Genomic DNA, 24,863 nt, shown 5'->3' with positions numbered 1-24,863 from the left:
TCCTGGATTAGAGAAAACTGGAACATAGCGTAGCAACCAATCACTATGTCGAATCGCCGGCAAAGGGCCAAAACTGGCAGTAGCGGCGTGTGCAGGCCACGCCCCACATCTGGAGAGTGAAAAACAATCGAATCTGGAAGATCCGAAAGCATTGATCCAGGAACTGTCACGCGTGGCGGCAAAAGACTCCCTAAAACACAGAGGTGCGTGAATCTCACTAGCAACATAGGCTGTGCGTGAGCCATACGTGCCGCACGAAATATCTTATTTCTGCCGCTAACAAGACAATCAACACCTGGGGAAGCTGCTGGAGTGGCGCATCTCGGCCTTTGATCACCGAAAGGTAGTAGATCAGCAAGTGATGGTGCTACCGGAAAAACACATAAAAAACCAACCAGAAAAGGACAGAACTAAACGGAATAGACAATGCATTGGCCAGCAAGAAGGGGAGGTGGGTGGAGCTAAAGCACCAACCCTCCTCCCCCCGGCAAACAGTAACAAATACTTGGTAGTGCAATTTGCAATTTACTCACACAGAAAGAGTGAGAGAGAGTGAATCAATATTATAGGGACACAAGTGTCGAATTTACAACCAATTACAAGTATCGATATCCTCATTATATGCATTGTTAAACCCTACAGACAACATTTCTTTCTTGCTTTTTTTTTTTTTTTTATGTTGAGGAACCTCTCTAGGGTATGGCCCTTTGGATCCACCCTACAGAATAAATCTCATTCTCGTGCACTGCACCCTCAAAAATTTTCCTATGCAAAACTGGTTAAATATCTAATTTTTCTCCAGGAGTGTGGTCCCAAAAGATTATTTGCACCCATCAAGTGTTTAACCTTAGACCTTAAAAGAAGTGGTACTCCAAGACCAAGACCATCACCACTTGAGCCAAGTTATGAAGCCCCTATAGACGAACTAAGAGTTCTGAAAGTTAAGATATGTACCCCCTAAATAACTACTTAAGATGAGCATAAAAGTTCAAACAGCTGACCATATCTCTCGCTGCAATGAATTGCTCAACACAACTGCTGATTCGACAACGAATCTAAATTGATCCCCACTATTCCTGATTTTCCATATATTTTTTTAAAAATAAAAAATGTACATAAATAAGCTTGTACAGAAATAAAAATATACATGCGTCAACATAAATTTCAAAGTACCTACTTTGGACATAAGTTCTAATTACCTTGTTTCTGGCTACCACAAGTTATGTTTCTCTAATTCCAACCCAGTTCCTACAAATGTGCAGTTAATGTCCCTTAAAAATAATAATCTATGGTTTCTCTCTCTATTACCTGCTTTATCTCATTATTCGAAAAGGCAGCAGAATCTTCACCTTCACAATGCTGATAAGCAATAACTGTTGTGCTAGCAGTATAATATTTTATTGTTTCCCATTTGAAAATGTACAAGTAACCTATGACTGATTTCTCTCCACATCACCATTCAACAAAACCGCTTTACTAGCTGCTTTTGATGGCGGCCTATTGATCTTCTCGAGTAACCTACTGAATACTAATTTAACGGGTATGCAAGCAACTGTAGTGTGCCCAGATGACTCTGGCTTTATCAGCCCATCCATGAGACCACTATTGCCATCTTGTATTGGCTTGATACTAAAATTCTGTTCAGTTGCTATTGAAGACAGAGTTCTAGTTTTCTGACTTGATGATAAGCTTACTTTCTTTGGTGGCTTTTTCAAAATCTTCAGGTCAGTTTGAGGCCGAGGAACGAGAGGGAGGTTACTCCTATCTGGGCATGGCTTATAACTGAAACTCCCTACATTTAATTTCTTTAACGGGGGTTTCATTTCTTGACCTAAGAAGGGAATATCATGCGCAGCTTCATCACCTTCCAGCACTGAAGATAAATGAGGACGTGGGACCCGAAAGTTTGCCGTTCTCCTTGCAGTCCTCCAAGCTGGCTGAAGTGCTGTATTTTCATTGTTAAACACCTCATTACCAAAATCGACTGTAGAAAGAAGAGTTTCAGCTGAACCATCCTCTAGGGCTTCAATTTGAATTGGGTGCCCTATAATTGCCTTCCCATTTAACTTGCTCATCAGAGATACAATAGGGACAGGCTCTTTTTGATAGCTTGCTTGAACCTTCAAATCCACATTGACCAGCATGGACCTTGGCCTCCCACCAAAACGACGATGAGCATTAAAATATGGATCAAAACGCTCCGCTTTAACCCCCCAGTATCCTCTCAAAGCAGACTGATCCTCCCAAGTCAAGTCCTCCCAATCAGCCATATTACGTGCAACACTATTTCGACCCCTGGATGCAGCTCTCGATGCCAAGGAATATCTACTGTCCATTTTTACTTTCTGACTGCCAAAATCCCTTTCACTTATATTATCATCATCATCCTCATCCTCAGCATCATCATCATCATCAACACTATAATCGAAATCATCATTTCTATGGAAACTCAAATTCTGCCTCAATGTTCTTTGCCTCAAACCACTTCCCTTTTCTTCAGAATACGTTCCATGAATGGAACCTTTTCCATCACTTGCATTCACAGACCTTTTTGTAATATTGCGAATATTCCTTTTACCTTTCAATCGCCATTTGGACATAGCATCATTAGCAGAAACATGGTCATGAAGATAAAGGTGAGATGTGTCTCCCAAAAATGTTAAACCATCATGCTCCTCAATGTTCATGCTTCCATGTTCTTGTGCTTCAGATCTTCCCAGCGCATTCCATTCTGCTACTGTAGATACAGCAACATCCAAACAGCAGATAGATTAGAGGTTGATGAGGGGAAAATACACATCAATATAGCCAAGCCAAGCCATTGCAGGCACTCAAAATCAAATAATTACAAAAAAGGGATGAAGTCAAACATCATATGCATCAAAAGCTTAAAAAAGTTTGGAAAAAAAGGGATACTTCCACACCATAGGAGCCTGCAGACATGCTGATAAAAACCAAATAGCCATGCATAACTCCCAGGACCAACATCAGATCAGTCATTTGGACAGTAACTCCCAGCCAAGCATACCTATAAGGCGGAAGTCCCCACCTTCAGACCATTTTTTAATTTCAAAATCTAGATTATGAAATCGTATTCATAAGATCTGCCATTTCTTAAAAGAGAAGAACAAATGGCTCCAGTTGGACCTACATCAAGTGCTATGGTTCCAAAAATATCTATGCCTTCAGATATTACCAAAAAGTGTCTTCTCTACCGTAAAGTCACACACCAATGCTTGAATTGGGAGATCCTTGGGTAAAGTTGTTCAGGTCAAAGCAGTTTCACTCAAGAAGAAACAATGAAGCAAATATATCCAAAAAATACAAAACTAACCAAAAGGTAGGGAGGTTAGCACTATGCACAGACATACATAAGGGGGGAGGGGAAGGGCAGCTGATCAGAGTACTCAGGTAGAACATTAGTTACATCCAGTATTCACTACTTCTCGAAACATGTGTAGAACATTAGTTAATTGCTTTTCCATGCGGCAATGACAGTGAAATAAATGGAATGGGATCCTATGCAATAATAAGACAACAAGAACTACTAAACCAGATAGATCAAATTCTCACTCTTTTGAAGAACTCAAAACTGCTTGTCATACAACAATGTGGCAAAATATGAGGTATTATAATAAGTGATCCTATGACTTCAACAACTAGGCGCATCAGATAAGCAATCTTTTATTTGTAACACGTCTACCTGATCATGGTTAGTTACAACAGAAAAATATTCCAAATTTCCAACGTGGAGAGATCATCAGCAAGCATCAGATTAGCAATCTTTTACAAATTACAGAGAATAGAACCACATAGATTAATCAAGTTTTAATAGGTAGATATTACTCATGGCAAACGAGATAAAAAAAATTTACAAAAAGTTAAGACTGAACCTGATAGTAAAGTTGTCTCTTCATCGATTTCTGGTTCTGTCTCGGAAGAATCAGACGCGGAGTCCGAAGAATTGGTTTCGGAAGAATCATCAACTTCTTCTGTAAAAGCAGAAGAGTTTTCTTCAATCAAAGAACCAGGATGAGGAAGACAGTTAACTCGAAATTGGGAAGTGGACATCACAATATGGCTTTGAGAAGTTTCACCACAATCAAAAGAATCACCATGCTCAGCTGTCAAGTAGAGACTTCTGCTCCTCTTTGCTCGGGAAGTGACTCCCATCTGCTCCACTCCTGAAATAGATGTAGAAACAGCACTATAGTCAGGTAGCAAGGAATGAGGGACTCCTAATTTTGTACAACTCTGCAAACCTTGAATAAGAGGGCAGTGCATATCACATCTATTGACCAAAAGTCCCTTAGTCAACCCCTTATGCCATGAAAGCTTACCATTTGCCTGACTTGCATTTCCCATACTAAGGACACCACCACCAGGAAGAGCATCAGCATGATGCTCAACTGTAGATTTCCGAGAACCATTCGAAGCAACAGAAGATAAAAGCCTTTGTTTGGAAGGGGTGATCCTGAGACCAAAATCCTGCAAGCCTCTCATCCGAGGTACAATTTCAGAATGATCTTCATCCCCACTAAGTTGATTTCCATCTATGGCTTTCTTTGAAGAGAGACCACCACCTATGGACTTATCATTATGATATGTTTCAAGTCTGCTAGGAAATTGATGTGAATTGGAATTTCCATGTTTTCCATTATCATCTCCATGACTTTCTGAACAACTAACTAAACTCTTTTTCAAACCACCAGATAATTTCTTGCTTGTGCGATCAGAATCTATACCAAAATTTCCTTGTTTTTCCAGAAGTTGCTTCTCAAGTTCAAGAGCATGCAGAATAGCATCTTCTCGACGTGCATATTTCTCTCTTTTCTTTATAGGCATGCCCTGGGAGGATTCAGCTTTTTCAATGCATTCATCAAACTCACCACATCTAAATGCCTTCACACGTTTGGATTTCTCTAAATTGTACCAATCGCTGAGAAGGAAAAAAAAACCAAGAGTTTTATGAATACCAGAGTATGTGCAGTAAAAACAGCCATGAATACCAAAGAAGTAGCTCAAAACATCTGTGAAGAATAAGACACAACATATTAGTTTTCCAAACAACCATATAACAACACAGGCAGTGAAAATAATATGTCAAATAATTTATTAAAGAAACGTTCCACTTTGTCGTCTTCTTTTCTGTGCAAATATATATCAAAACACTTCAAACTCTTCATTAAAATAATTAACCAGCATATCAAAGCGTAATCCATTGGGAGTTTTCTTTGATAAATTAAATAAAATATATTAATGATCAAGAAAAGAAGCATAGGATTTATCAAGGTATCTAGAGAGCATACTTTATATAAAGCTAATGAGATAATTTATTTGATAGGTGAGAAATCACCACAAAATTTTCTTTTGAGGCTGATTGCGTAACCTGTGGAAAAATGTAACTAGAAGGAGATTTTGCATGCTTACCGCTAAAGAAAATTTTAAAGAATTTAAGCAAAGAACAAGAAGGAAGAAACATAGGGGGGAAATGCCAGGTATGAGCTCACCGTGATGCAGAAGGGGGGGCGCGGGGAAGGGAAAAACCATGGAAAACCAGATTTATATGAGATTTTTTCTACAACTCGCGTCCATGCACCTTGAAGGCACTTCCAGCAAGATCCATATACACACAAGGGGCAGGTGGTTGAAGACGAGGATTAGTAGTCATTACATAGAGTAAGAACAAAATACAACTGGCCCATTGAAGAAGCATAGGCAGCCACTATAAACTGAATCCAAGTAATTTAACCATACAAAAATACAAAAGCTTTATGATTTGAAAAGAAACAGACATCGCCCACCTCTTCATTTTTTTTGTAAGTAACATCACCCACCTCTTCATAAACTCGATATATTCATTGAAAGCAAAAAACAGTAATGAAAAATACATAAATGTAAAGCCACTAGGGATAAAAATATACACCGAAATATTCCATAATTCAACCATACCTGTCGCCATCCTACCTATAGAATGCCAAAGACATTTTTTTTTTTTTCATAACTAGAATGCCAAAGACATCTAGTAATGAAGTTTGGATCTCGTCTTTGGAAAGACCCAAAAGTAAGGTTCCTCTTTTTTAATTGATAAGACAAAATCTACTTAGTATTATCAATAACTAAAATGTACCGGGAGAGGAAAGTAAATGATGGGATTTCAGTTCAAGGTTTGTAGTAATTCTTCAATTTCCATCTAGCTTTTCATATCACTCACTGTAGACTAGCCGAAAGATCACATATTGCAGGGTCATGCATCGAATTTCTTTGCACATTATCTCCTCAAGTTGTTAGGCCCATCATCATGCCTCTCCTCTCATCATATAGAGTCATAAAAGCATGAAGATGGGCTACCTTTGCAACCTAAATTACTCTGCCAAATCTAGTTCTTCAGTGAGGTTATTTGAGCTGGCTCCAACATGTGCTGCTTTTTTTTCCAGGAAGAACACTAATGATTTCATGAAACAAAAGATGATGCACTCCTACCAGATTTATGTTTGTGTTCTCAGTTCTGCACAATGCACACATGTATATGTACATATATCAAGCCAATGAGCTCTGCTCAAATGGCACGTCTTCCCTTGATACATATATAACAAATTAGTAAAACCACCGGCAATGACCATTTCTTGAGTAAATAGTTCTCGACAATTTCACAATCGCCATTACATTTCCTACCAACCTAAAAGAGCATCATCATTCACCCGATAATATAATATGAAATGCAAAACATACCATGATAAACAACATAATCAGCCAAACATATATATATATTCGTGAACTCATGGATCTATTTGAGATTATGAAAAATAAAACGTCGAAAAAGGTGTATGGGGCTGAAAAGTTAGGTATTAACTGAAAGGGATTAAACGGTGCATTTGCTGAGTAAGTGAAGCTGTGTGTTTTGATTAATGAAGGGAATTTGTCATGAAGGGATTAAACGGTGGGTGCTGAGTAAGTGAAGCTGTGCCTTTTGAGGAAGCCAACGGTATTAACTGTAAGGAAGTCGATACGGGGAGTTTTGTGGTAATGGGAATAATAAAACGTTTAAGTGTTTCATTTCAGTAACTAGTATAAAAGGCTGAACTCATTGTATTTGTAGTTGTTCAGAAAGATTAATCAGAATTCATCTTGGACGATGGAGGTTCCTCGAAAGCCTCTTCCAAGAATCAAGAAAGTGATTCTTGGGTTTTGTTCATTCTGTGTTCATTGCTCTGTGATTGTTCTTCATTTTCTGGATAAACTGAATTATACCCATTACAATTGGTATCAGCAGTAGTCGATCCTGTGATGGTAGAAGACATGTGAGGAACTCTAAAAGGTCAGCAAGATGGGTCACAAAAGCAACAAGAAATGGTTCAAAGGCAACTGGAGAGTCACCAATCGGCCATTACAGGTATGTCAGAAAGGTTAGAGCAAGTTTCTGATATGCTACGTTTATTGGTTGAGTCTTTTTTTTTATAAGTAATAATCTTTATTGAATATAACGAAGCTAGGCAATACCCAAGTACACAGGAAGTATACAAAGTGAGACACCTAGTTACATTCTAGTAGGCTATAAAGAAAATAGAAACTCATGAACATTCCTGCCCTTTAGAACAATAGCAAAAAAGCCATTGAAACAGAGAGAATACAAAAAGGTTCCAGATTTGCCCTACTCCACGCTCCTTATCATTAAAGCACCTCTCATTCCTTTCCGACCATAGACACCACATTAAGCACAAAGGTATTATCCGCCACACTGCTGCCAGTTGAGCACTATTGCGAGATCTATTCAAGCACACAAGTACCTCCACCACACTCCTAGGCATAACCCATTTCAGCCCGGCTCTACTAAGGATTCCAGCCCATAACTCCCCAGCCACCTCACAATGTAAAAGCAAGTGATCTATTGATTCCCCACTCTTTTTACACATATAGCATCACTCCATGACAACCATAACTCACTTTCTAAGGTTATCAATCGTTAAAATCTTCCCCCGTGCGACTGTCCAGATAAAGAAAGCAACTTTAGAAGGTACTAACACCTTCCATATACTCTTCCACGGAAAGAAAGTAGGCTGTTGGATTGTCAGGGCCTTATAAAAAGATTTAACAATAAACTTTTTGCTCTCCGTGTGAGTCCACAACAGACAGTCACCCCCATTGATGCCTAGATTTACTGAATACAAATAGCTGTAAAAATCTACCAGCTCTTCAAGTTCCCAATCCTGAGCATTTCTTGTAAAAGTGATATTCCAAGTTACCGTCTCATTGGCACGACATAGTATTTCAGAAATTGAGGCCTGCTGGTTTCCAACCAAATTAAAGACTGCTGGAAATGTAGTACAAAGAGGACTCTCACCAATCCATACATCTAACCAAAAGCGGGTTTGTGCTCCATCACCCACCTCAAACTTTAAATGTTTTTCAAAAGCATTCCATCCCTTTCTTATGAATTTCCATAGGCTTACTCCATATGACCCCCCCTACCCTCTAAAGAACACCATTCCCCCCACGCACAACCATACTTGTGATCAAAGACCTCCCTCCACAGCAAGTTCCCCTCCATTTGGTATCTCCACAACCACTTCCCTAATAATGCCTTGTTGAACACACACAAATTTCGCACACCTAACCCCCCATTCGCAATCGGCTAGCTCACTCTTGCCAACTCAAGGGTGAAATTTGAATTCCTCCCCCATGCCCCCCCACAAGAAAGCTCTAAACAACTTCTCTATCCAGTTTGCCACCTTCACCGGTAATGGAAAAAGAGAAAGATGGTAGGTGGGGAGATTGGACAGGGTGCTTTTAATGAGTTAATCTCCCCCCTTTTGATAGGTATAACCGCTTCCAACCCGATAATCTTTTCTCAATCTTCTCTACTTCTCCATCCCAAATGCTCTTTGCTTTATATGATGCCCCCAAGGGAAGTCCTAAGTATTTTATAGGAAGGGAAGCAATTTTACAACCCAATAGCTCCGCTAAAGAGACTATATTGCTCACATCCCCCACCAGGACCAACTCCGACTTCTCCAAGTTCACCTTGAGCCCCGATACAGCTTCAAAACACAACAACAACGCCCTTAGGGCTTGAATCTGGCCACTAGCTGCATCACAAAGAATGAGGGTATGATCCGCAAAAAGTAAATGAGAAATGGAGCTAACGTTACTGTTGCTACCCACTGAAAAATCAGTGAGAAAGCCCCCCCTTACATCAGCCTCCACCATACGACTCAAAGCCTCCATCACAATAACAAACAGGAAATGGGATAGCGGGTCTCCTTGTTTCAAACCCCTAGAAGATTGAAAAAAGCCACATGATCTTCCATTCACTAAAACTGAAAATCAAGCGGTCGATACACAATGCTTAATCCATTCCCACCACTTATCCCCAAAACCACATCTTCTAAGCATATAGAAAAGAAAATCCCAGCTCACATGGTCATAGGCCTTTTCCATGTCTAGCTTACAAAGGACCCCCAGGATGCCTTCTCTTATCCGACTGTCCAAACACTCATTTGCTATCAAAACTGAGTCTAAAATTTGCCGATCCCGAACAAAAGTATTTTGAGGTTTGGATATGAGACTATCCATCACCACGCTCATGCAATTGGCTAACACCTTAGAGATGATTTAATAAATCCCACCTACCAAACTAATAGGCCAGAAATCTTTCAAGTCATTAGCACCCACTATCTTCAGGATGAGAGCAATGAAGGTAGCGTTTTGTGACTTTTCAAACTTATGACTAGTATGAAAATCATGAAAATTCTACATCACTTCCTCCTTCACTATGTCCCAACATTCTTGAAAAAAAGCCATGGAAAAGCCATCCGGGTCCAGGGCTGTGTCTTTACACATACCTTTCACCACAAGATGCACCTCCTCTTCCTCAAACGGCCTCTCTAACCATCCTGCTACCTCCGAACCCAGCTAGTCAAAACTTAAACCATCAAGTTTGGGGCGACAATCTACTTTTTCAGCAAGGAGTTCCTCATAATACTGCACCGTGTGGTCTTGAATTTCTTCAGTAGAATGCAACATGTGAGCTGGAATGGAGGACTTCAATAGCATTGTTGTGTCTATGTGAATTGGCCACCTTGTAAAAGAACTTGGTGCACTTATCCCCCTCCTTCAACCAAAGCGCCCTAGATTTTTGCCTCCAAGATCTCTCTTCCATCAACAAAACTTTCTCAATTTCAATCACAACCGCATTCTTCCTTGACAAAGAAACCTCATTAACATTGCACCTGTCGACGTAGATGCCCCCTCCCTTTCACTAGGGAACCTAACTATATTAAAATCTCCACAAAAAACCCGAGTTAGGTCCCAAACGGAATGTAACCCAGCCAGCTCCTCCCACAAAAAACTTCTCTCTCTATCCGCATTGGGCCCATACACACTCGCTAGAGCCCACATCCACCCATCCTCAATGTTCTTAAAAGATATGGCCAATGAAAACATCCCGATACATTCCTCAACCATCTCCACCACTCGTTTATCCCACAATACCAACACACCTCCCGAAGCCCCTAATGAAGCTAAATAACATCACCCCACAAAGGAGCAGCCCCACAAACTACGAATTATGTGTCTGTCAGTACTACACAACTTGGTCTCTTGAAGGCAAACAATGTCCACCTTCCAGATATGGAGAAGAGATCTAATGTGAAGGCGCTTATTCACATCATTGATCCCCCTTACATTCCACGAAAGGATTTTAGGCATTAATAAAAGACGCTGGCCCCCTTCCCTTCACCCTCTCCCTCCCCACACTTCCTTATTATCATAGTTAATAGAACTCTTGAAGCATGTTTCACAGCTGATTTCAGAACTGTAGTTCTCCCTGCCTCTATCGCAATTAGAAGAGCCTTGAACTGATCTTCAAATCCAGGACACAAAATCCCCACACATTCATGAAGTTTCTCAACTTCTTTTAGCACCCAGTCCGAAGAAAATCTGAACACCGGCTTTGGAGATAGAGTACATAGCAGGATAGGGCTATCCATATCTCCCTCAGCCCCACTAGTCTCAATATCCCTCAACTCAACCTCCTCCATACCTTCTGGTAATATCCGAATGTCCCCCTCTGGCCCCCCTTCCATTTCCAGCAACCACATCTCCTTATTAATGTCCCCCTCTGATACAGACTTATTCACCTTCCCTTCCTCTAGCAATTGGGAGTCTTCACATGTTAATTCTCATAGAGAGATGTCTAATGAGCCTAGAAGTCATGAGGATTAAGCTGTTCAAAGGGGTTTTCGTTTGGATTTCCCATGTTTTAATGGTAGTGATCCTGCTGGATGGATCTTTAAAGTCAATCAATACTTTGATTTTTATCAAACACCATTTCATCAGAAATTGACGGCAGCATCTTATCACATGGAGGGTGAGGCATTGGTTTGGTACCAAACTGCCTTAGACTCGGGTCAGTTCAATTCTTGGGAGTCTTTGGTTATGGCAATGCAAATTAGGTTTGGGCAATCAGCATACAATGACCCAATCTAGGCATTAACCAAGTTAAATCAGACCACTTCTATAACTGTGTATAAATCACAGCTTGAAGCCTTGTCGAATAGGTTAAAAGGCTTATCTGAGAGGAATCTGCTCAGTTGTTATGTGAGTGTTTGAAAGATGAAAACAGGTTGCCAATGAAGATGTTTAATCCAGTGAATCTTGGGGTTGCTTTTGGATTAGCAAAAATCCAAGAAGAGTACCTATTAGCTGTTAAGAAACCATGGATAGGTGTTTCAGTACCAAGTGAGTCTATAGTGGAGGATAATAGAATGCAGAAACCTCCTTTAGCAGTCAAGAAAGTTTTTTCTTCACAAATGGATGAAAAAATAAAGAAGGGCCTATGCTACCATTGTGATGAAAAATGGAATCCTGCACATGTATGTAAGTCCCCTAAAGTGTATCTGTTGCAAGTTGATAACACTGTTAATAAGGCCTTAGAAGTTGCGGAGGTCATGGATCAGCCTCTAGTTACCAGAGAACAGTTGGTGACAGAAGATGGAGAAGGGGTGGAAGTATCCATTCATGCAATTTCTAGCTGTTCTAATAATAATGCCATGAGGTTGTTGGGAAGGGTAGGAAGTTGTGTGGTGGTGATCTTGGTGGATTCAAGAAGTATACATAATTTTTTTGATCCACTAGTGGTGCAGGCAGCAAGCTAAAGGTGCATGATGATTCAAAGCTGCAAGTGAGAGTGGCTAATGGTGACAGATTGGTTAGTAGTGGTAAATGCGAAGAAGTCATAAAAATTCAAGACTCAAAGTTTAGAATTCCTTTTCATGTTCTGACTTTGGGTGGATGTGACATTGTCTTGGGAGTTCAATGGCTAAAGACTTTGGGGCCAATCAATTGGGATTTTAATTCCATCTCTATGAGTTTTACAGTGGGAAAGTCCAAGGTCACTTTACATGGGCTGAAGTCTGATGGCATAAGGTAATGGGGAAGGCAGCTTGAAATCTTCTTTGGTGAGACAGCAAGGTTGGTTTTTACAGTTAAGGGCAGAGGATCAGACAGAAAAACCTAGAAGTCAGGTGAAAGAGGTGGAAGAATTGTTGCAAGAATTTAAACAGGTGTTTGCAGAACCTGTGGGGTTACCTCCCACCAGGTCTTTCGATCATCACATTCCTCTTAAGAAGGGAACTGGTCCTGTTTCAATCAGGCCTTATAGATATCCTCATTATCAGAAAATTGAGATTGAGAACACTGTTCAAGATTTGTTGAAATCTGGAGTGGTTAGACTCAGTCAGAGTCTACTTTCATCACTAGTGCTTTTTGTAAAAAAAATCAGATGGTTAATGGAAAATGTGTGTGGACTATTGAGCACTAAATCAAGTAACCATCAAGGAAAAGTTTCTCATTCCTGTTATTGATGAGCTACTTGATAAATTATTAGGAGCAACAATATTTTCCAAGCTTGATTTGAAATCTGGGTATCACCAAATTAGAGTAAAAGATGCAGACATTGAGAAAACAACCTTTAGAACTCATGAGGGCCACTATTAGTTCTTAGTAATGCCTTTTGGGCTTTACTGATGCCCCTGCCACATTTCTTTTTTTTTGATAAGTGATGCCCCTGCCACATTTCAAGGCTTAATGAATGATGTGTTTAAACCTTTTTCAGGAAGGTTTGTCTTGGTTTTTTTTATGACATTTTGGTTTATAGCAGAACTTTGGTGGATCATGTTTCACATCTAAGATCAGTTCTAGAAGTACTGAAGCAGCATAGTCTATATTCAAAGATGTCAAAGTGTGAGTTTGCCATGCATGAAGTTGATTACTTGGGCCATATCATTTATGGTTGTGATATCAAAGCTGATCCTTCCACGATTGTGTCCATGGTTTAATGGCCCATTCCAATCCTTAAAAGCTTTGAGAGGGTTCCTAGACCTCACTGGCTATTACACAAAATTCATCAAGGATTATGGATCCGTTGCTGCCCCATTAACAATTTTATTGAAGAAAAATTATTTCCATTGGACTGAGGCATTTCAGGCTTTCCAACAGTTGAAGAAGGCTGTTACTAATCCACCAGTACTTCGATTGCCTGATTTCTCTAAGAGCTTCACCATTGAGTGTGATACTTCTGGTGTTGAATTGGGAGTTGTCCTCATGTAGGAGGGTCAACCTATTGCCTTTTATAGCAAGGCATTGAAAGGTAAGGCAATGCTCTTGTCTACCTATAAAAAAAGTGTTATTAGCTCTTGTTTTTGTTGTAGCTAAATGGAGACCTTATCTCTTGGGGGGTGGCTTTAAAGTGAAGACTGATCAGCAAGCATTTTACTTTACAACAAGGCTTGTTGTTAAGGAAGGGAAAGATCGTAGCGGTTTCAGACTCACCATTCAAGACCAAAGTCTTGCATCACATTCACCATAGTCAACAAGCTGGTCATGTGGGCAACCACAGGACATTGCATAGGGCTAAACTAGATTTCTACTGGAAAGGAATGCGCAGGGATATAAAGGCATTAGTCAGGGAATGTGAGGTATGTCAGACATGCAAGCATGAAAATGTACATCCAACTAGCCTCTTGCAGCCATTACTTGTTCTTTCTTCACCATGGGCAGATATTTCTATGGATTTTATTGAGGGTTTACCTCTCTCAGGTGGCTACACTGTGATCTTTAACGTGGTGGATAGATTTACTGAGTTTGGACATTTCTTCCCTTTGGCACATCCCTATTCAGCAAGTAAAGTGGCGCAGATTTTTTTCTCTAGTGTCTTTAAGTTCCATGGATTACCTAAATCCATTGGATCAGATCGAAATGCCATCCTCACTAGTAACTTTTGGAAGGAGCTATTTAGAATGCAAGGGACTTCTCTCAATTTCAGTTCTGCTTATCACCCACAATCGGATGGGCATACTGAGGCTTTGAATAAGACTGTTGAAGGGTATTTGAGATGCTATACAAGTGACAAACCTAAGGAGTGGAATTTATGGATTCCTTTGGCTGAATGGTGTTACAACACCACTTGTCATTCTTCAATTAGAGTCTATCCCTTTGAAGCACTTTATGGTTACTTACCTCCCAAATTAGCTTCTTATGTAGCACGTACTTCTATTAATCCTGCAATAGACCAGCAACTCAAATCCAAGGAGCAGCTTTGGTTGATGTTGAGGGAGAATTTGTTGAAGTCTTAGAACAGAATGAAAGAGATTGCAGATAGAAGAAGGACTGAGAGGGAATTTTAAGTGGGAGATTGGGTGTTTCTTAGATTGCAGCCATATAGACAGAAAACTCTCTTTACGCCACAATCTGAAACCATGTGTCATGTCTGAAGAAGAAGCTAGGTCAGAATGATATGCCACTTCCTACACTACCTCCTTTAGACTCTCAGGGACAAGTTCAGCCTGAACCTGAGTTGATTTTGCAAAGAAGAATGGAGAAGATCAGAAACCATGCTGTTACAAGTTTTGGTGAAGTGGTTAGGGGCTTCTGTTAAGGACAGTACTTGGGAACTCCTCTGGACATTACGTGACCAATACTCACCTTATGGGCAAGGTCCTTTAGAGGAGATGGGTGTTAAGTCCTTGTGGTCAAGGACCTTTTAAGGAGAAGGGAATGTAAGGGGCTGCAAAGTTAGGTATTAACTGAAAGGGGATTAAACGGTGCATTTGTTCAGTAAGTGAAGCTGTGCATTTTGATTAATGAAGAGAATCTATCATGAAGGGATTTAACGGTGCACGCTGAGTAAGTGAACCTGTGCATTTTAAGGAAGCCAACGGTATTAACTGTAAGGAAGCCGATACGGGGAGTTTTGTTGTAATGGGAATAATAATTCGCTAGCGTTTCATTTCAGTAACCAGTATAAAAGGCTGAATTCATTGTATTTGTAGTTGTTCAGAAAGATTAATAAGAATTCGCCTCGGAGGTTGGAGGTTCCTCGAAAGCCTCTTCAAGAATCAAGAAAGTGATTCTTGGGTTTTGTTCATTCTGTGTTCATTATTCTGTGAATGCTTGTTCATTGTTCTGTGATTGTTCTTCATTTTCTGGGTAAACTGAAGTATACCCATTACAAAAGGACCCAATAGTCAAGTGTAAAGCCCCACAGTAGTGCACAAACTTCACTGACAGACTCGAGATCTTTCATTTTACAGAACAATCCAATCCTAATATGTAATTTTGAGTAAATAAAAATGAGGAAGAAAGACACTCACACGCTAGCGTCTTCCCTTCCGAGAAGCTTGACAGGAGTCCCAGACCGTGGAGAAGTGAGATGAGAAGCCCCGAGCTCTTCGGGCCCCAGTATCTTCCCGGGCCACCATGACCCGTTCCTCCTCCTCACCCAAACAATCGATCCCGGGCTGCAACCTGCCGGACCTGATCCCTCACCATCCATAAGCCTGACTCTCTGTATCTGTCTCTCTTTCTCTCTGTTTCTGTCTCTGTCTCTCTATCTCAGTCCGAGTTCGGGTCAGCCACCAGCAAAGAAGAAATGGAAGGTCCCAGAAGTGACGAACAAGGCGGATCCGATATGGGGAATACGGGATAGGTGTAGGGATTCCATGCAAATCAGAATTGGGGATTTGACCTAGTTTCCATTTCTAGGGTTTTCAGTTTTCAATTTTTTGGTGGTTTGGGAAAAATATTGCAAGGAATGGGTTGAATCACTCCGTGTTCTACGGGGCTGCGGGTTCGGGCGACTCCGTGGGCAGATATCCGATCCGTGGGCAAACTCTGAATAAAATAAAATGTCACACTATTAAAAAATAGTAATTCCGACACAATTCTAAAATGGATATATTTTCGTAGAGTTATTACATTCAATTGCATTAATTTTTACTGATTGCAATATTTTCTTAACATTTCCTTTAATAAAATGTCAGATTCATTATTAAGAAAATAAATTTTTTAATTGGATACAAGATTTATCTATTTTGTCTAAAAAAAAAGTACATAATCTCTTAAATTTAAAATAAATTATATTTTATTCCCGAAATCACACAAGATTTATAAATTATAAGCTCCAAATATTGCATCAAAACCATTTTAGTTATTAAAATTAAAAATTTCTATTTTTGAGAAGACATCTAAAGCATACTTAATAAAATACTTATGTGACATAATTTTAATATAATTTAAATTGAAAAATAAATTCTAAAATTTAAATCTTACAAATCAAATCTTATTATTTAAGTTATGTAAATAATATATTGTACATACCAATTCTAAAATAGAACAACTCTTTAAAATTATAGCAAAGTTAACCAAATTTTAAAAAGTCAAAAGCATTTCCATTCTCATATGTACAATGAAATCCACTCTTTTTCAAATCTCAAAACATATATATATATAAGATTTAAATTTTTTTTTTTAATTCCACCAACCCTACTTAATATTGTGTTTTAAAAAATTCAAAACTATTTTGAAAAAATATTTCAATCTTGATATATTTCAAGATTGAAATATTTAAAAAGTCAAAAAATATTTCAAACATAATAAAGTAGAGTAGAAGGATGACTAATTGGAGGACCAGATAACTGGAAGTGAAATGTCAAAAGCAATAAGATAAAAGTAAATAGTATCAAATGACTAGAGGACCAGATAACATGTCTTTAGGTACTGGCAAATGACACTTTTTTTACCATTCATCGAGACAAAATGTCTTTTGGTACTGGCAAATGACAAACTTTTCAGCTGAAAATATGGAGTCTGTTTTGTCTTCTTGTTCTGAAAGCAACATAATAGAAGTGTCTGTAAGTAGAGTCAAGAGACCAGTAGTCTTGTGAAACTTTGTGAAATATTTGGCAGTTTACTTTGATGAATTAATCATTTGAAAGTTTTGGCGTGCCTTCAGAATCATGGCCAAAGAAGTTGTTGTATGAGTCATTATCAGCAAATGGAGCCTTAGAGGATGCATCTGAGTTAAATTTAGAATCTTCTTCGACTTCATCTTCATCAACTTCAAGGGAGGCTTTTAATATTTTAATTAAATATTTCTTCTTTAGTCCATCAAGAATGGTCTTCTTTTTAGACTTACATAATTTCTCTGAAGTATTTGAAGTACTATCCTAAGCAAGTGGATATTCAGGCAAAACAGGTGCCTTCACCGTAGGGAAATCCTTCAGGTTTAGAATATCTGGAGCAATCTGAGGATAGTCTCTAACTATGGAGGAAATAATGTCTTCTGTGTGTGGAAATTTATCCCACCATTTAACAAAATAGTATATGAGTAAAATATCACCATTCTTTTCATAACTCCATTTTAAAATCCAATGGACCTTGTACATCTTACATAAATGGAGTAAGGAGGGAAATTTGGCATTATGGCAGTCCATCTTTGGGAGGGCCACAGAGGAAAAATATTTTATGACTATTTGAAATCTTTCAGGGAAGATTTCAAAAATAGAACCAAATTAGTTCCACCAATGATGAAACTAAAGCAGGAAAGTATGCTTGACTTTCTTGTTAAAATTGAAAAACCAAGAGTGTAATTGGTTTGGGATTTGAAACATTGTGAATTTAAACCAAACGTCAATATAGTCAAAGTAACAATAAATTATATCTGATTGTGGTAATTTTTTGGAAGTATAGGGATGGGTTTCCTATTCTTCTTCAGTAATTACTTTTAGAATATAAGCACTGTGAAAAATAATATTGGTTTTATCAATTTTGTCGAAAATAGGTTTAATGGTAAGAGATTCTGTTTGAAACAAATCTCAGAGTAAAATTGGAGATTTTTCCCTAAACTCTGAGGAATCCAATAGAAATTGGGGGAAAAATAAGTAGAAGCAATTTTGAATGGATCTGTATATATAGACCGGTGTGGTTCAATGTAAAACAGATTTTGGAAATATGTCTTTTTGATATAATCTGTTTTTGAAGTAGGAAAATATTGGGTTGGCTTAACCGTAGAAATAGGTTTAGTATACGGTCATAAGAAGTTGAAATAGCGGAGGAAAATGAAATAGGTCGGATGGTAGGAATACTACCAAGTGTAGTAAACCTATTAGCAATATTTAATAGGGAAGCAGATTCATAATTTAGAAGTAATTTATGTGGAATTGGGGGAGGAGACTTTAGTTTTTTTTCCTTTGTCCTTTTTCTTACTCATGGTTTCTACAAAAATTCACGGGTAAGAAAATCAAGAATGGAATTATCATATCCCTTTATATATTCAATATTAAAATAAAAAACACTTAAACTAGCTTGCCACCGTGCAAAAATATGCTTTGATGAAATGTTTTCAACATCTTTTTCTAAAACATATTTAGCATTTTTGCAATTAATGCGTAATAAAAAAATTTTGTTTAATAAATCACTCTGAAATTTAGAAATGCATAATATTATAGATAATATTTCTTTTTTAATAGAATTATAATTAAGTTGTGCACTATTCCAAACTTCAGAATGGAATCAAATAATTTGTTCAAGCGAGTCTAGTGAAACTATATGTTTCAGAATGCCACCATAACCAATGTCAAGGCATCTGTTTCAACTATTTTGAAAGAATCAAAAGTAAGGATTCTGAGACACAGAAGAATTTTAACATGTGTCTTAATTTGTTTAACAAGATTAGTATGAATATTTGTCCAAAGAGGACGATTGGAATGAAGTCTTTCAAAAAGTGGACAACATTGCTTTCGCATATCCTTATAGGATTTAGTAACATAGTTGAGGGAACCAAAAAATGTTTGCAACTGGTTTTCGTCAAGAATAACATCAAGAAATTTGTCAGGAAATTCGATGGCTCTATTGATGGGTCGAATTTTACTTTCAGAAATATCATAACCAAGGAACCTAATCTTGATTTGAAATAGTTTAATCTTTTTGGCTGAAATAATAAGACCATTTTTTCTAATGATATCTAGAAACAAGGACAAATATTTCCAGTGCTCACTGCTTATTAATAGATTTTGAAAATATAAGAATATTATCAATGTAAACAATAGTGAAATGGGTGTATGAATTGAAGGTATCATTCATAATATTTTGGAATTCACTAGGGGCGTATTTTAGGCGAAAAGGCATCACGTTCTACTCATAGTGACCAAATGGGATAGTAAATGCAATATTATATCTGTCTGACTCGCTAATTCGGATTTGCCAAAACCCGGATTTTACGTCAAATTTTGAAAATACCACTACATCACACAACTTATGAATCAAGTCATTTTTGTTGGGAATTGGTACCTAATCCACTCTAAAATTTTGTTAAAGAGTTTGTAATTAATAACTAGACGGGGTGTCCCTCTCTCAATTTATACATTTTTCTAAAAATAAAAAGTAGCATAAGATCAAGAAAACTTATTATGCCTGATAATATTTTTAGAAAGTAAATCATTAATTTCATTTTTGTAAAATTTTAAAGTCTTAATATTCATTTGAATAGGTCCAATTTTAGTTGAAACATTTCTTTCAGAAAAATCTTTAATATAAGGTAAAGAAATAACATGTTTCTTCCTATACCAAAAGACATTTGAAAGATTAGAACAAATATCAACAATCAATTTTTTGTTAAAATCATCAATTTTTTATTGAAGTAATTTACTGGACAATTGTTCAAAAATCTTTTTGAATCTAATTTCCTGTTGAAAGAAATTCAAATGCTTGGTTTTTGCAGAAAATAAAGATTTCAAACTTTTGTCAAAATCAATTTTAAATTTTGAAACAAATTTAAACTTAACTTTCTGAATAAAATGATCAGTGGTAATATCATCATTTCCATAAAGAAATGGATATAAAGCGAAAATAAAGGAAATGCCTAATATGACTTTGTTAGTCATATTTTTGACAAGCACAGGAAGAATTTTAAAACAAACATTATCTTGACAAACATGAGCAGTATTAAGCTCATACTTGATCTTCATATGAGATCCATTCGGCGAAAACAATCTTTCAGTAGATTTTTTGTAATATTTATTAGGAATTATTTCTTCTTGGATACAATTCATTTCCGAGTCAGAATCAATCATAGCAATCACAGAAAATTCAAATTCATGACAAACAATGATAGTAACTTTAGAAAACCATTTGGGATGAATAGTATGACGTATTAAACAAATTTGGTTGTCGGTAGGATTATCTTCCTTTTGACTAGAATCAGAATCATTTAAATACTCATTATCAGAAGGAATTTTCTGATCAAATTGTTTATCAATCTTTAAACATAATAATTCTTGTTCAAAAGAGTAATTTTCAGATTTGAGATTATTGATCTCTGTTTTGAGTTCAATAATTTCTTTTTTAATAAAACTAACATCACGTTGTAAATCATTGGAAGAAATCTCTTTAGATTTTTTCTTTTCAAATCTTCACAAAGTTTCTTGAAAACTAATTTTTTTTGTTTAGAAGTCTCTAGTTGTTGATGAACCATCATCTTCTTGAGCTTGTGAAGATATTCTTCTTTAAACTCAGGGTTTGTAATTTGGAAAATCAAAATTAATAAAAGATTTTCTTGTTCCTTAGATTTGGATAACACATTAATTGTTTTATCCAAAGGTTTGCAACAAGAATCATTACAACCAACCTTAATATTGGGCGAATCAGATGAATTTGTTTCTAAGTAATATTCTGAATCATTAGAACTAAATTCATTGTTGTCAAATGATGCAGAGGATTTTGATTCGATGAGCGAATCAGATCTTCTTGATCACTGGCATTAAGATTCAACTGGTTAAGCTTGTTTTTTTACCTTATTAGACTTTTGAGGACATTTATCAGCAAAATGCCCAAATTTGCCCTAGTTAAAATACTTTCCTTTTGTATGAGTTTTAAAACTCTTTTCTTTATAAAAGATTTTTTTCTTGTAAAATTTTGAAGGTTTTTTATAAAAATTATCACGGTTCTTTCTTTTTTTGTCCCCATTATTTTTGAAATATTTTGTTGAAATATTCTTCTGTTTTGGTGGAGCAATAAGAGGAAGGTCAAATTGTTCAAAGAAATTTTTCATTTCATATTTGGCTTTTTACTATTCTTTATCTGTTGACAAAACATTATTTGATCATTACACATACTAATACCAAGCTTCTTAATTGAACTAATAATATCACCATAGGTGTAATTATCATAATTAAGGAGTCCTGAGACATCAGTAAGTTCATTCTTAACTTTGTGAGCAAATAAGTGAGGTAAACCATCAATAAATTTTCTTTCCAATATGGCCTATCACTATCATCTCTAAGCAAAACTTTAGATATAAAAACATCTTGGTACCATCTATAATCAAACATTTGACGGCATCTTAAATTATTCAAATAATCACTAATATGATTAGTAATATTGGAAGGTATTCCAACAAAATGTTTAATAATAGTGTAAATCAAAGGATTGACACATTAGGAATTCTTATTCCTATGATTTCATCAAAAATAGGTAACCCTTCATCATTATGTTTGACAGCATTCTGAATGGTTTCCTTTGCTTCTATGGTGAGATGTTTGTCCCACCAATGTCTAAGCATACCCAAAAACTAATAGTTAAAATATTAACAATCTCAGGTTGTTTATGATCATTAGTAGTATAAACATTTGCAACCATTAACATTTTACTCATAGTATTAAGAATATGTTGTTCAGATAGTCCATCAATACTTCATTCATAAAATTTGTTTACTGAAACAGAAAACTGGATTTCAAAAATCTTTTCTTCAAATTGTAAATCAATGGGAGTTGGCCTGGAATACAAATTTTTCTTCAAACTCATTGGTTTGGGTCCTTTCAAAGAAAAACTGACAATTTAGGTTTACTTTGTAAATCAATATTTTGAAAATTCTTTTCAATTAAAACAAGATCTTTAATAGTAGAAGAATAACTGTCAGATGATTCATCCATAACATGAAGTGAGAAATTATCATTTCCATTGTTGTTTAAAGTACTGGTAGAGGGTTTTTCTTTTTTAATGTTATTAAGCATTTGGTCAATTTTATCAAGAGTTTTGGCCTGCTTAGTTTTGAAATCAATATTTGGCCTATTCTCTAGTAAAATAATCAAAAGTTTTTCAACAAGTTTTGAAATATTTGAGGATGAAGTAGAAAGAGGTTTTCCTACTTTATCTTCAATCCGATCCAATTGTTGACCAATAATGTTGAGACTTTGGTTAATAAAATTATTTTGTTGAATGATTTTTTTTGTCTCCGTATAAGTGGTAGCATCTGGACTAGGATCAGGAATTTTAATAGGATAGGCTTTTATTTGTTCTCCAAAGTAAGAAATAATAATGGTCTCCACAAGAGGGTGGCTAGATTTAACCACAGCATTGTCTTTGTCATTAACAAAACTAATTTTAACAACATTTAAACTAAGTTTTGAAAGATAATAATTTTCAAGAAAAATCAAAGAAAAGTATATACTTTTGTAGCGCATACATTTTCTCTTTCTATTTTCTTTTAACACGTAATTTCTCAGAATTAGAAAAAGTAGCATAGTAAATTTTTCTCTTATCACGGTTTCAATAGAGTTGTATTCATTAAAAAAAGAAATTAAATCAATTTCAAAAGCTTTGTTTATCATAGTCAGCTAGCTGTAATAAGTAAGTGCAATATGAGCAATCATATCTGAAGTTGTTGGAGACAAAAATGAAGCATCTTCTTCCTTTATGGATTTATCCTTAGATGTTTCACCATCCTTGGTAGTTTAGAAGGAAGAAGTAACCTGAGATGAGGTAGACTCCATTTAATTTTAAATCAGGGTTGACAGGTTTAACAGTTTTGACTGAATCTTCCAAAATTTTTTTGAAATTTTGATCTCTTCTTTTTGGGGTTTCAAAGGTAAAAGAAGATCTAGCACCGACGAAAGAATTTCTTCTTTCATTGATAACTAGGGATTGATCAAAACTAATTTTTACAATGCCATCAAAATACTGCTGAATATAATCAAGGTTGAGCTCATCAGCCAAAATTTTAGTAGAAAAACTTCATGTTTTAAAGTTCATTCATTTGGAAGGACAATATCTTTCCAATATATCATTTTGGAAAGTTGGACATTTGCATAAGGAGTACAACTCTAGATTAATACAGTTTTATTTCCTGAAGATTTTAAAATAGCTTTAGGATTTAAATTAATCTTTAAAACTCTGTAATAAATACGATAAACTATGGCAAGAGGTTTACTACCTTCTTCCTTATCATAACCAGAGGTCAAAATATTCAAAGTTAAAGCTTTTAAAATATTTGGATCATATAAAACAAGAGTTAAATTGAAAAAACAGTCAAAATAGACAATGCCACTAAATAAAGAAGATTGAATCATACTAAATATACTAGTTTCAAATTTCTTAAATATAGCATCTCGTTAATAAAGAAGTACCGAAACATTGATGTCTTACTTCGTTAAACGTTTAACAGCAACTTGAACAAAACCAATGTGTAAGAATTTGTTACCTTTTACCAAAAAGTTTTGAATCGATTTTTTGTTAAAAATGCAACATTTTTCATGAGTTTTAGAAAGAGCATAGGTTTGTTCAACAGTTTTTACATTGAACTCAGTCTTAAAAGCAGACTGAACCCAAGTAGTTTTGTAAATAGATTTGGCATCAATCTTTGGAATACTCCATTGATTGAAATCAATAGAATCAATTTCTTAAACAAAAAAAATCTTCCTCATTAATAATATCAAGCGGTATACTAGATCTGGAACTCATAGATGAATTACTTCTAAATATCCTATTCATTATGATACCAATTAAAACAAGACTTAATACTCGCTAACTCTACCCTCACTCATATTTGTGTTGCATTTCATAACACATACCCTTAGTCCAACCTCATACCTACCATGCCCTACACGTTATCCCAACTTCAACGGGCCTCACAGATGGTTTAAGATGTCAATTACAGACAGGGTGACACCAACACAAACAAGAACTTAAGCAAAAAAATAAAGAGTACAAATCAATGATGTGAAAGATTAGCACAAGGAATAAGCCGAATAGAAATATATCACCTAAACTCTAAATTATGCCTAATTTGTTTTTACAAAACTTCTCAACTCATCTCATCTCATATAATCATTGTAATTTTTTCAACTTTTTATACAAAATAAAATAAACAATTCAACTTTTTTAAATCTTAAAATAAAAATAATATTAAAAAATATATTCTAACAATATTTTATTTAATTTTTAATTTTTATCTCAACTCATCTCATTTATTCTACGAAAACAAAAATAGCCCTTCATTAACGTGTAAAAAAATTAAAAACAGAATACAAGTCCAATAGATTATTTAAAGACTCACTAAATAAACGCTAGATTAATCAATTTATAAGGAATAAAAAAATAAATAAATTTCCAAAAAATTCAAAACAGAGGGCGGCCTATGTTGGTCGCTAGGAGGGCCACCACCCATGGTAACACTTGATTTTTTTTTTTTATATAGCTTTGTATCAAAAAAATTGCCATATATGTTTTAATTTTAAGTTATTTATTACATA

At 36.2% G+C, this 24,863-nt stretch overlaps 1 protein-coding gene across 7 annotated transcripts; it reads right to left on the bottom strand.

Annotated features, from left to right (window-relative positions):
• Nucleotides 1-1,039: 1,039 nt before the first annotated feature.
• Nucleotides 1,040-16,138, bottom strand: LOC122312470 (uncharacterized protein At1g51745). Of its 7 annotated transcripts, none has more exons than XM_043127089.1 (5): nt 15,651-16,136; nt 4,341-4,939; nt 4,116-4,184; nt 3,894-3,992; nt 1,040-2,731 (listed from the first exon to the last, which is right to left on the bottom strand). In XM_043127089.1, the coding sequence occupies exons 1-5, from the start codon at nt 15,830-15,832 to the stop codon at nt 1,431-1,433; spliced, it is 2,250 nt and encodes a 749-aa protein (XP_042983023.1). In that variant the 5' UTR covers nt 15,833-16,136; the 3' UTR covers nt 1,040-1,430. The 7 variants fall into 7 exon arrangements, with proteins under 7 accessions (XP_042983023.1, XP_042983020.1, XP_042983022.1 ...); XM_043127086.1 differs by having other exon boundaries at nt 4,098-4,184; nt 15,651-16,135; XM_043127088.1 differs by having other exon boundaries at nt 1,040-2,737; nt 15,651-16,135.
• Nucleotides 16,139-24,863: the final 8,725 nt, after the last annotated feature.

The sequence above is a fragment of the Carya illinoinensis genome, chromosome 6 (assembly GCF_018687715.1).
Source record: "Carya illinoinensis cultivar Pawnee chromosome 6, C.illinoinensisPawnee_v1, whole genome shotgun sequence".
Classification (NCBI taxonomy): domain Eukaryota; kingdom Viridiplantae; phylum Streptophyta; class Magnoliopsida; order Fagales; family Juglandaceae; genus Carya; species Carya illinoinensis.
Note: the sequence above shows the minus strand (reverse complement) of the source record. Positions and strands in the feature narration are given on the sequence as shown.